At 48.3% G+C, this 10,613-nt stretch overlaps 1 protein-coding gene across 2 annotated transcripts in view; it reads left to right on the forward strand.

Annotated features, from left to right (window-relative positions):
• MTOR (mechanistic target of rapamycin (serine/threonine kinase)) overlaps nt 1–10,613 on the forward strand; it is a 160,412-nt gene that overhangs the window by 132,719 nt on the left and 17,080 nt on the right. For both annotated transcript variants that reach the window (XM_011996603.1, XM_011996602.1), the window contains exons 38-47: nt 450–567; nt 2,862–3,110; nt 3,804–3,904; nt 4,687–4,783; nt 5,173–5,271; nt 5,605–5,727; nt 5,925–6,107; nt 6,553–6,687; nt 6,894–7,068; nt 9,044–9,179. In XM_011996603.1, coding sequence (XP_011851993.1) covers nt 450–567; nt 2,862–3,110; nt 3,804–3,904; nt 4,687–4,783; nt 5,173–5,271; nt 5,605–5,727; nt 5,925–6,107; nt 6,553–6,687; nt 6,894–7,068; nt 9,044–9,179 — 1,416 coding nt within the window. The remainder of the gene's footprint in view (nt 1–449; nt 568–2,861; nt 3,111–3,803; nt 3,905–4,686; nt 4,784–5,172; nt 5,272–5,604; nt 5,728–5,924; nt 6,108–6,552; nt 6,688–6,893; nt 7,069–9,043; nt 9,180–10,613) is intronic.

Consider the following 10,613-nt stretch of genomic DNA (forward strand, 5'->3'; position numbering starts at 1 on the left):
CAGCACTTTGGGAGGCCGAGGCGGGCGGATCACGAGGTCAGGAGATCAAGACCATCCTGGCTAACACGGTGAAACGCTGTCTCTACTAAAAATACAAAAAATTAAGCTGGCGTGGTGGCGGGCGCCTGTAGTCCCAGCTACTCGGGAGGCTGAGGCAGGAGAATGGCGTGAGACCGGGAGGTGGAGCTTACAGTGAGCCAAGATCGTGCCACTGCACTCCAGCCTGGGCAACAAAGCGAGACTCCGTCTCAAAAAAAAAAAAAATGTATTCCAAAAGCCCATCTCCTTTCTTCCATATGGCTGAAAATTTTGCTGGCTCCTTCACATTGCCTCCTGAGAACAAGAGGAAATACTAGAAGGGCTTCAGTGTCCCCCTAACAATTCGTGGCCCTCTTACGAGGGCTGTTTTGAGGAGGGAGCATCATGGGGGCTTGTTTCTCTGCTTCCAGATGCTTCCTGAAACTTGGAGAGTGGCAGCTGAATCTACAGGGCATCAACGAGAGCACAATCCCCAAAGTGCTGCAGTACTACAGCGCTGCCACCGAGCACGACCGCAGCTGGTACAAGGTGATCAGAAGCAGGGCTGCCTGCGAGACCCAGCACCCTGGCTGGCTTGCTCATGTCCTCCTGTGTGCTCGTGGTTACAGCTGAGCTTCTGTGGAGCTAGGCTGATGCTGTTAATTTGCTTCTTGAGTCCCTGGAGTCTGTCAGTCACAGGCCCAGGGAGCCTGCGTTTCCCCCTACAAGTTTAATTAATACAGAAAGATTATTGTGAGAAATACTTGTTACACCATTATTAGGTGTGTGGGGTGCTGGGGATTGCTGCTGTCTTATAGATTCTGAGCTGCTTGTTTTCCTGGGAGCATCTGGACACATGGTTAATCTCTGGAGCGTCATCTTCCCTTGGGTCATCTGTTCCTGCTCAGCATTTTTCTGATTTCCATCCTTGCCTGCTCCTCAGCTAAGAACTTAACTTTCTTTATTTTTATTGGAAAGATCCAAGTAACATCCTGTTATGTTACAGGAAACTTTTGAAAGAGATAAACAGAATTAGAAAATTTTTAAAAGATGTGATTGATGGAGGGGTGATTTTTGCAAGTATATATCTTTAGTGAGAACACACATTCTCATTTCTTTTTGAGAGGCTTCCTGGTAAGTAGGTGTGGCAGATGTCATTGATGTCTTTCCAGTATCTCCTTGGTTTGCCAATACTTTGTGAATTAATCCCTCTGAAATCTAAACTTGCATCTGAGGACTGCAGAAGCACTTATAATACAGATCTTACCTTTGTTTAGGCATGCTTCATTCTGGTTTGCACGAATGTCCAAAGCTGTATGTCCAAAGCTGCATGTCCAAAGCTGGAAAATACATCCAGTAAACACTATTAGCTGGAAGCTTATTAATCAGAATTGCATTCTAACCAGAGATACTTTTCTTCATTTAGCTTTTAGGAAGTAAGCAAATCGCAAGAAAAAAGCTGGTTTCAGGAACTTTAGTTTTAGTTTTTAAAAGCATTTCCTAATGTGGGTCCCTTTGGTTTTATAATGTGTTCTACCATCAACGTCATGGCCCTGTGTGCATGCCAGGACTGTTTGTCTGGTTCACCTTGACCCCAGGTCATTGCTAGGCACATAGCAGATATACAAGAGATGTTCGGTGAATAAATGAAGGTATGGAAAAACTGAAACCTGGGTCATTGTAGAATTCTTACTCACCAAGTAAAGGTTAATTGTGATCAGTCTATTCTGCTTAGATGAGAAAAGGGATACACCTGTGTTCAAGGTTTTTGGCAAGGCATACAAATGAATTTCCTGATTATTCAGAAAGTTCAGCTATTAATGGGTCACGTAGTGTCCTACTGTCACTGCAGAGTTACCGTGCCTGGAAGCAAACTCTGCCTCACACTCGCTAAACCAAGCAGTGGTACGCTATAGAGTCATTGCCGCTCAGAACCCCAGAGAGACAGTAGTATTCCTTTATCCAAATAAGCACCAAGGGTTCGTCCATCAAGCATTGAGCTCTGGTTCTCTGTCAGGCCATGGGCTAGGTGTGGAGACCAGGTAGATGGGTGAGATTCTTTCTCCATCATGCTCCTATGCTCTTCATGTCTTCCTTTGTCCACTATCTGGTGACCTGTCAAGACTTTGCTCCCCTGAAATATTGTGATGACTGCTGCTTGCCCCCACTTCTGCCTGCCACTTCTGCTCTCCCCTAAATGTACACTTTATATCCAATGCAGCTCTGCTTTCTGGGTGAAAGTGCCAGCCCCGTGCCTGCTCCAGGCATGCTTTACTGGCCTCGCTCTCACTCCTCGCCTGCGTGTATCTCCTGCGCAGTCACATCCATGGGCTTATTTCCCGTGAACCAATCTGTGCATCTCTGGCCTTATTCTTCCCCCTTGCCAAGTAGTCCCCACCACTGCTCTCTTGTTTCCCTCCTTGCCCTTCTGCAGCTCTCTTCCAGACCTACCCCAAATCCCTCTTCTTGACAAAGCTTTCCAAATCCCTGTCCTTGCTACTCCCGTTGCGCCTTGCAGAGTACCTAGGTCTTCAGGTTTGTGCGTGAGCTCCCCTAGGAGGCCAGGAGATCCCTTGAGGCAAGAGCTGTCTCCTGCTCCTCTTGCTGTGCCCTTCTCGCAGTGCAGTCACAGCAGTACGTTATATAGTTAGTGCTCCACAAAGTCAGTGGATCATGTTGAATTTAGTAAAACAGCCATTTCTGAGTGTCTCCTTGAAGTGTTTGCTTTATGGACACAGAGAAGAGGCAGGAGCAGCTGTTCCTCAGCATTTACCTTGCACTCCCTCTGAGCCCTGCTGTTGGTCACAGCTCCGGTGTCTGTCCTTGCCTTTCTCCCCAACCAGGCCTGGCACGCGTGGGCAGTGATGAACTTCGAAGCTGTGCTACACTACAAACATCAGAACCAAGCCCGCGACGAGAAGAAGAAACTGCGTCATGCCAGCGGGGCTAATATCACCAACACCACCACTGCCGCCACCACGGCCGCTACTGCCACCACCACCGCCAGCACCGAGGGCAGCAACAGTGAGAGCGAGGCCGAGAGCACCGAGAACAGCCCCACCCCATCGCCACTGCAGAAGAAGGTCACTGAGGTACCCTTCCCTTCTTCCTTATTACCAACCAACCAAGGTGCCAGGCTCTCTGAGAAATGGAACCGTTGTTAAGCTAAGCTTAAAAGGAACCTGAGGCTGTATCTGAAGTGCCAGGTGGAGCTGGAAAATACTGCCTGTCTGCCATCCAGCACTGCCTGAGACAGGGCTTTGTGTGGATATTTGCGTTTGGGGAGCTGACGCAGCCTCCACGCTGAAGAACAAGCTCCTTGTCAAGCTTCCCCGTGGATGAGCTCATTCTCTACATGCTGCACCTGTGTGTGGGTGGCTGTACGCAGCTGCAGGTCCACTCTGAGGATGGGGCTTGGGAGGTCCATCCTCTGCCTTTTTCTCTCCACTTCCACTTCTTCCCCTTCTCCTTGGACTGTCAGTTCAGAATGCACCAGGGCAGCTGGCAGGCCCAGAGATCTGAGTGTTCAGAGCCTCAGCCCCATCTCCTCCCACCATCCCGTTCAGGAAGCCACCGTCAGCCCCAGATAATAACAGTTATGATACAGTTGCCATTTATTGAGTCTTTGCTATGTGCCAGGTAATGATTAAAGCTTTTTCATGCATTAACCAATTTAATTGTTATAACCACCCTTTGAAGTAGGTACTATTAGTATGCTGTTACGCCCATTTTACAGATGAGAAAGCTGAGGCAAGAGTGTCACTAACACGTGTGTGTTCCAACAGGATCTGTCCAAAACCCTCCTGATGTACACGGTGCCTGCCGTCCAGGGCTTCTTCCGTTCCATCTCGTTGTCAAGAGGCAACAACCTCCAGGATACACTCAGGTATCAGAGAAGGGGAAGATGCAACTCTGGTAGGCCATGTTAATGGCAGGACATAGAAGTCACACGTAAAAGTCCTCTTTCCCCTCCTGACCCTGATGAGGACACCCAAGATGGGTGTATGTGCCTTTTTTCTGCACTGCAGTTTGAAGAGTAACAGCTGACTGGGCCCCACCTATGTGGGTGAAACCTACAGAGAGTGAGGAGGAGAAGTGGAGTGAGAACTCCCCATGTGTGGTTTATTATGTAGGGACTATTCACCCATTTGTTAATCACAATATTTCTTTTTTTCTGACCACCCATTGCCTGTTGAAGTCACAGTATTTCTAAAATCCCTCAGCAACTTGGAGAGGTCTAAACAAATGACCCATATCAGTCAGTCCAGAGGGTAAAGGTGACAAGGTCCATGTCCTTCATTGGAGGATCTCCAGCCAGCTAAGAGGCAGGTGTCCCTGTTGCCTCTGCCCTACAGCGACTCTTATATGTGCAGACTTGTGCTCTCTAAAGGTTATCCTGGCTCGTCTGTTTGATGTCTGCGTACGTGCTGTGGTGACCCCTCAGTGACCTGGGATGAAATGCTCATTTGCTCAGGGTGATTCTTGTGGTGTTCAGTCAAGAGCACTGCCACCCATCACAGACACCTGCTCCCATGGGAGAGCAAACACATTTGAGAGTCACTGGTTGGAGTCCCTGCCAGATCTCTTCTCGGGAGCCTTAAAGATTAAAAACAGACAGGCAAAAACTGGGAAACTAAATTTTCTATGACTTTCTCATTTCTTTTTCAGAGTTCTCACCTTATGGTTTGATTATGGTCACTGGCCAGATGTCAATGAGGCCTTAGTGGAGGGAGTGAAAGCCATCCAGATTGATACCTGGCTACAGGTGAGGACACTTGGTTACAGGTAAGGGTGGCCCCGATTCTCTCTTCTGGAGGGGGTCAGAGCCATTCAGATTGATACCTGGCTACAGGCGAGGACACTCGGTTACAGGTGAAGGTGGCTCCAAGTCTCTCTCCTGTGTGTCTCCTCATACAAGCATGCTCTGTTCAGCGTTGCAAGGCAGCATGTGTTCATACAGTGCTAAGGAAGTAGGGCTCAGTCCCAGGGTCAAGGGTCCATATTTTCTTTATTTTCTTTTAGAAACTAAAGGGAAGGGAATGAACCATTTCAGAGTGTCAACCAAAACAAGTGACAATAATTGATCTTTGCCTAGAAGAATAACTAGTTGTTTCAAGTCTCATATGCCACATACTGTGTCTTTTTGAATACCAGGTTATACCTCAGCTCATTGCAAGAATTGATACTCCCAGACCCTTGGTGGGACGTCTCATTCACCAGCTTCTCACAGACATTGGTCGGTACCACCCCCAGGTACGTGGAGACCCTGAGCAGTTTCTCTTCTAACCACTGGTTTGGTGGTCAGCCTTTCCAAAAGCTGCCCTGGAGACACAAGCGCAGGAACTAGGAGTCATGTGTTCCATCCTGGCCCAGGAGGGTCTGTCCAGCCAGCTGTCCCAGAGGGCCCGGGAGCCTTGCTGAAAAGAAAGCATATTCCCTCCAAGACTTGAGTTAGCCCCTTCCTGGTAGCCTCAAGCAGATGTTAATGTCACACTCACCACTTGTTTTGTCATTCTCCTTAAAATTCACACCAGCTCTCCCCCAACCCACATTCCTTTATAGATGTTCCTTCTGTCTTTCCCTCAGGCCCTCATCTACCCCCTGACAGTGGCTTCTAAGTCTACCACGACAGCCCGGCACAACGCAGCCAACAAGATTCTGAAGAACATGTGTGAGCACAGCAACACCCTGGTCCAGCAGGCCATGATGGTGAGTTGGAGCCACTGTGGGGTTCCACAGACCCTGGTCACCTAGCTGGTGGGTGCGAGTGGGATTGTTTTTCTTCCTCACATTGGTGCTGTGCACTCCCTTTGACTGCCGGAAAGAGTTCCTCCTGTGTCTCCAAAACAGACCTTTCTGAGGTTAGCTGATTCTTGGTGCTTCTCTCCTTCTTCTCTTGGCTTCAGGTGAGCGAGGAGCTGATCCGAGTGGCCATCCTGTGGCATGAGATGTGGCACGAAGGCCTGGAAGAGGCATCTCGTTTGTACTTTGGGGAGAGGAACGTGAAAGGCATGTTTGAGGTGCTGGAGCCCTTGCATGCTATGATGGAACGGGGCCCCCAGACTCTGAAGGAGACATCCTTTAATCAGGTATGGGGTAAAAAACACAAAAGGACATAACCCTGTGGAAACATTCTGCCACTAAAAAAAAATGAGAAAAGTTTTTACAAAATGAAAGGACGTGACCCAAGGCCTTTGTCAGACTAATAAAACGAGCTCTAATGGAGGTCACAGAGCATAAAACACCAGAAATTAGTTACAGGGACCCTCCTGAATTTTAACTGGAAAAGCCCAAGATTTCTCAAGGAGTCATCTCGTCTCTCCTCTCACCCTTCCTTCCCTGTAAGCCATGCTGCTGGTTTGGGAACTCCAGGGTTGGAGGCCTGCACCTCTGCTCTCACTATCTCCAGCCCCCTGCCAGTGTTTTCAGTCCACAGCGGGCTCCTGAGTAATGTCTGCAGTCAGTCTGGGGATTTTGCCTCCTGGCTTGATTGAGACTTTAACCACTTGAAAATGTACCTGCTTTCTCTCTCAGGCCTATGGTCGAGATTTAATGGAGGCCCAAGAGTGGTGCAGGAAGTACATGAAATCAGGGAATGTCAAGGACCTCACTCAAGCCTGGGACCTCTATTATCATGTGTTCCGACGAATCTCAAAGCAGCTGCCTCAGGTAGGAGCTTCTGGCAGGGTTAACTGTCATTATAGTCCTCTCTGTTTTACTGTCTATGAATGTTCTAACACTCATTCCAAAGCATCTGGTTTTACTTCTGCTTTGGGACAAGTAATTGTTATTAGCAATCCACTGAAAAATAGTTAAATTGCATTTAAATTCCTCCCTGGAGGCAGAACACTAAATCCTTTGGTAATTATTCACAGCTCACATCCTTAGAGCTGCAATATGTTTCCCCAAAACTTCTGATGTGCCGGGACCTTGAATTGGCTGTGCCAGGAACATATGACCCCAACCAGCCAATCATTCGCATTCAGTCCATAGCACCGTCTTTGCAAGTCATCACATCCAAGCAGAGGCCCCGGAAATTGACACTTATGGGTAAGGACCATTGTGCACTTCTGTCACCCGCTTCTCCCTCCTACCCTGGCTAAGACCCCTTCCCTCTTCTGAAATTACTGCTTGCCATTCCCACTACTCACCTATCATAGCTACATCTTTCCCATGCTCATTGAGAGGAAAATAGAGGACAAGCAAATTTCTTATTATGTCCTCAGGACTTAGTTCATTCATGTAGTTGGGCTTATGTCAAGCATGATCACACATAAAGGGAATGACAAAGGCATACAAAGCAGAGAAGTAACAGTGGAAGGCAGGTGTTGGGGACTGATGAGGCCAGGAAGGAGGCAGCTGGGTGCAAGCAGGGAAGTTGCTAGCTCCTCTGAAAAGGGGGCTTCTGGCTCTTGAATTTTTTTTTTTTTTTTTTACCATCATAGCCTCTGTGGTAAATGATTGTGTAAAATGAACAAGTGGATTCTCACAGTGAGATTTGTTAAGCAAGTGGCCTCTGGAATTTCCCTTGGGGTAGAGTGTTACTTATGGGGGATGTTTAGGGAGGCCTGAGTGCTGTGGTGGCACTTTGAGGCCTCTCGCTGTTTGTTTGTTTGTTTTTGAGACAGAGTTTTGCACTTGTTGCCCAGGCTGGAGTACAATGGCGCAATCTTGGCTCACTGCAACCTCCACCTCCCAGGTTCAAGTGAGTCTCCTGCCTCAGCCTCCTGAGTAGCTGGGATTACAGGCATGTGCCACCACGCCTGGCTAATTTTTGTGTTTTTAGTAGAGTTGGGGTTTCACCATGTTGGCCAGGCTGGTCTTGAACTCCGGACCTCAAGTGATCCGCCTGCCTCGGCCTCCCAAAGTGCTGGGATTACAGGTGTGAGCCACCGTGCCCGGCTGCCTCTCACTCTTTTTCCCCCCTCAAGACAGAGACTCACTCTGTTGCCCAGGCTGGAGTGAAGTGATATGCTCTCGGCTCACTGCAACCTCCACCTCCTGAGTTCAAGCAATTCTCGTGCCTCAGCCTCCCTAATAGCTGGGATTACAGGCGCACGCCACATACTCCGCTAATTTTTATATTTTTAGTAGAGATGGGGTTTCACCACGTTGGTCAGGCTGGTCTCAAACTCCCGACCTGAGGTGATCTGCCCAGCTCAGCCTCCCAAAGTGTTAGGATTACAGGTGTGAGCCACCGCACCCGGCCTCGCCTCTCGCTCTTCATAATGCTAATGTTTCTTAAATGCAGTGATTATTCACCAACACCAATTAATCATGGTCCACAGGTGATTGTCTCTGCATGGGCTGTTGTCTTCTGATACCAAAATGTGGGTCAGGCTGGTTCTTGGGGTGTTTAATTAAAGAATGTTTAAGAAAGGAATTGTTTCCAGAGGTGTGAACAAAGCTAACAGAATCAACAAGGAGCGCTAATGAACAAGTACAAGTGAGAAATTGTTACTCAGCCCTCACCCCCACACTCCAGAACTGGAAGAACAAGGAGCCCAGCAAGAACCATCACCGTGCCGGAGAGGCCATCTAGCAGAGTCTGCGGCCCAGAGAGAGTGGTGTGGCGGCTTCTAGAACTGGGGCCAGGCTGGTGGTGGGGGGCACATATCCTGACCTCTCCTTCTACCCATCCTTTGACCTCTTGCCAGTACCCCTCTACCATTGGCCATGCCCAAGTGGGATCCCAGATGATACAGCCTGTAGGAGTCAGGCTTCTCAGAACAGAGGAGGACAGAGTGGGTCACAAAACAGGAATGATCATTTCTGTGCCTAACCATTCCTGGTCCTCAAAAACAGGTTTGGTTTTGTTTTAATTTGAACAACATTGGTCATTGAGAACCATAAAAGGCAAAGCCACTCTTTTCATCAATTCTAAGGATTGTTGTTTCTTTTTGTGAGGAACGTGTGATTAAGTAAGGCATATGTAGTCTGTGGGATCTCTTGAATGCAGTGGTGCTCTTAGCTGAAGAGCTGAGGACCTCTGATGTACACTTACCGCTCCCACTGTTCCTTACAGGCAGCAACGGGCATGAGTTTGTTTTCCTTCTAAAAGGCCATGAAGATCTGCGCCAGGATGAGCGTGTGATGCAGCTCTTCGGCCTGGTTAACACCCTTCTGGCCAATGACCCAACATCTCTTCGGAAAAACCTCAGGTATTCAGAAACCCTGAAATGGCAACAATTTGAGAAGTCTTCCAGTTTTCTCCTACATTTGTCTCATGTAGTCATGTATTATACCTTAACAAAAAAACTAAAATTAGGGAGCCAGGCACTTGAATTCATGCCTGTAGTTCCAGAAACTCCGGAGGTTGAGGCAGGGGTGTGGCTTGAGCCCAGGAGTTCAAGGCTGCAGTGAGCTGTGATTGCACCAGTGCACTCCAGCCTGGATAATAGAGCAAGACTGTCTCTTTAGAAGAAAAAGGCTGGGCACAGTGGCTCACACCTATAATCCTAATATTTTGTGATTCCGAAGTAGAAGGATCACTTGAGCCCAGGAATTCAAGACCAGCCTAAGCAACATAGACCCCATCACTATTTATTTAAAAAAATTAAAAGGTGACCAGGCACGGTGGCTCACGCCTATAATCCCAGCACTTTGGGAGGCCCAGGCGGGTGCATCACTTGAGGTCAGGAGTTCGAGACCAGCCTGGCCAACATAGTGAAACCCTGTCTCTACTAAAAATACAAAAATTAGCTGGGCGTGGTGGCGGCCACCTGTAATCCCAGCTACTCAGGAGGATGAGGCATGAGAATTGCTTGAACCCGGGAGGCGGAGGTTGCAGTGAGCCAAGATCACACCATTGTACTCCAGCCTGGGCAACAAGAGTGAAACTCCATCTCAAAAATTAATTAAAGTAAGAAAAAAAAACTAAGTGGCCAGGCATTGTGGCTCACATGTAATCCCAACACTTTGGAAGACTACAGCAGGAGGATTGCTTGAGACCAGGAGTTCAAGACCATCCTGGACAACAAAGTAAGACCCTGTCTCTACAAAAAATAAAAAAATCAGCTGGGCATGTTGGCTCATGCCTGTTGTCCCAGTTACTTGGGAGATGGAGGCGGAAGAATCATCTGAGCCCAGGAGGTCAAGACTGTCATGAGCCAAGGTTGTGCCTCTATACTCCAGCCTGGGCAGCAGAGCAAGACCCTTTCTCTCAAAAAATTTAAAAATAAAAATAGGCTGGGCACAGTGACTCACACCTGTAATCCCTGTCTCTACAAAAAAAAAATTAAAATTAGCTGGGCACAGTGTAGTCCCATCTACTCAGGGTTCTGAGGCAGGAGAATCACTTAAGCCCAGGAGGTCAAGGCTACAGTGAGCTGTGATGGTGCAACTGTGCTCGAGCCTAGGTAAGAGCAAGACCCTGTCTCAAAAAGTAAATTTTTAAAAAATGTTTTAAAAATGAAAAATTGGCCGGGCGCAGTGGCTCAAGCCTGTAATCCCAGCACTTTGGAAGGCCGAGACGGGCGGATCACGAGGTCAGGAGATCGAGACCATCCTGGCTAATACAGTGAAACCCCGTCTCTACTAAAAATACAAAAACTTAGCCGGGCGAGGTGGCGGGCGCCTGTAGTCCCAGCTACTCG

The sequence above is a fragment of the Mandrillus leucophaeus genome, unplaced genomic scaffold (assembly GCF_000951045.1).
Source record: "Mandrillus leucophaeus isolate KB7577 unplaced genomic scaffold, Mleu.le_1.0 Scaffold52, whole genome shotgun sequence".
NCBI classification, from domain to species: domain Eukaryota; kingdom Metazoa; phylum Chordata; class Mammalia; order Primates; family Cercopithecidae; genus Mandrillus; species Mandrillus leucophaeus.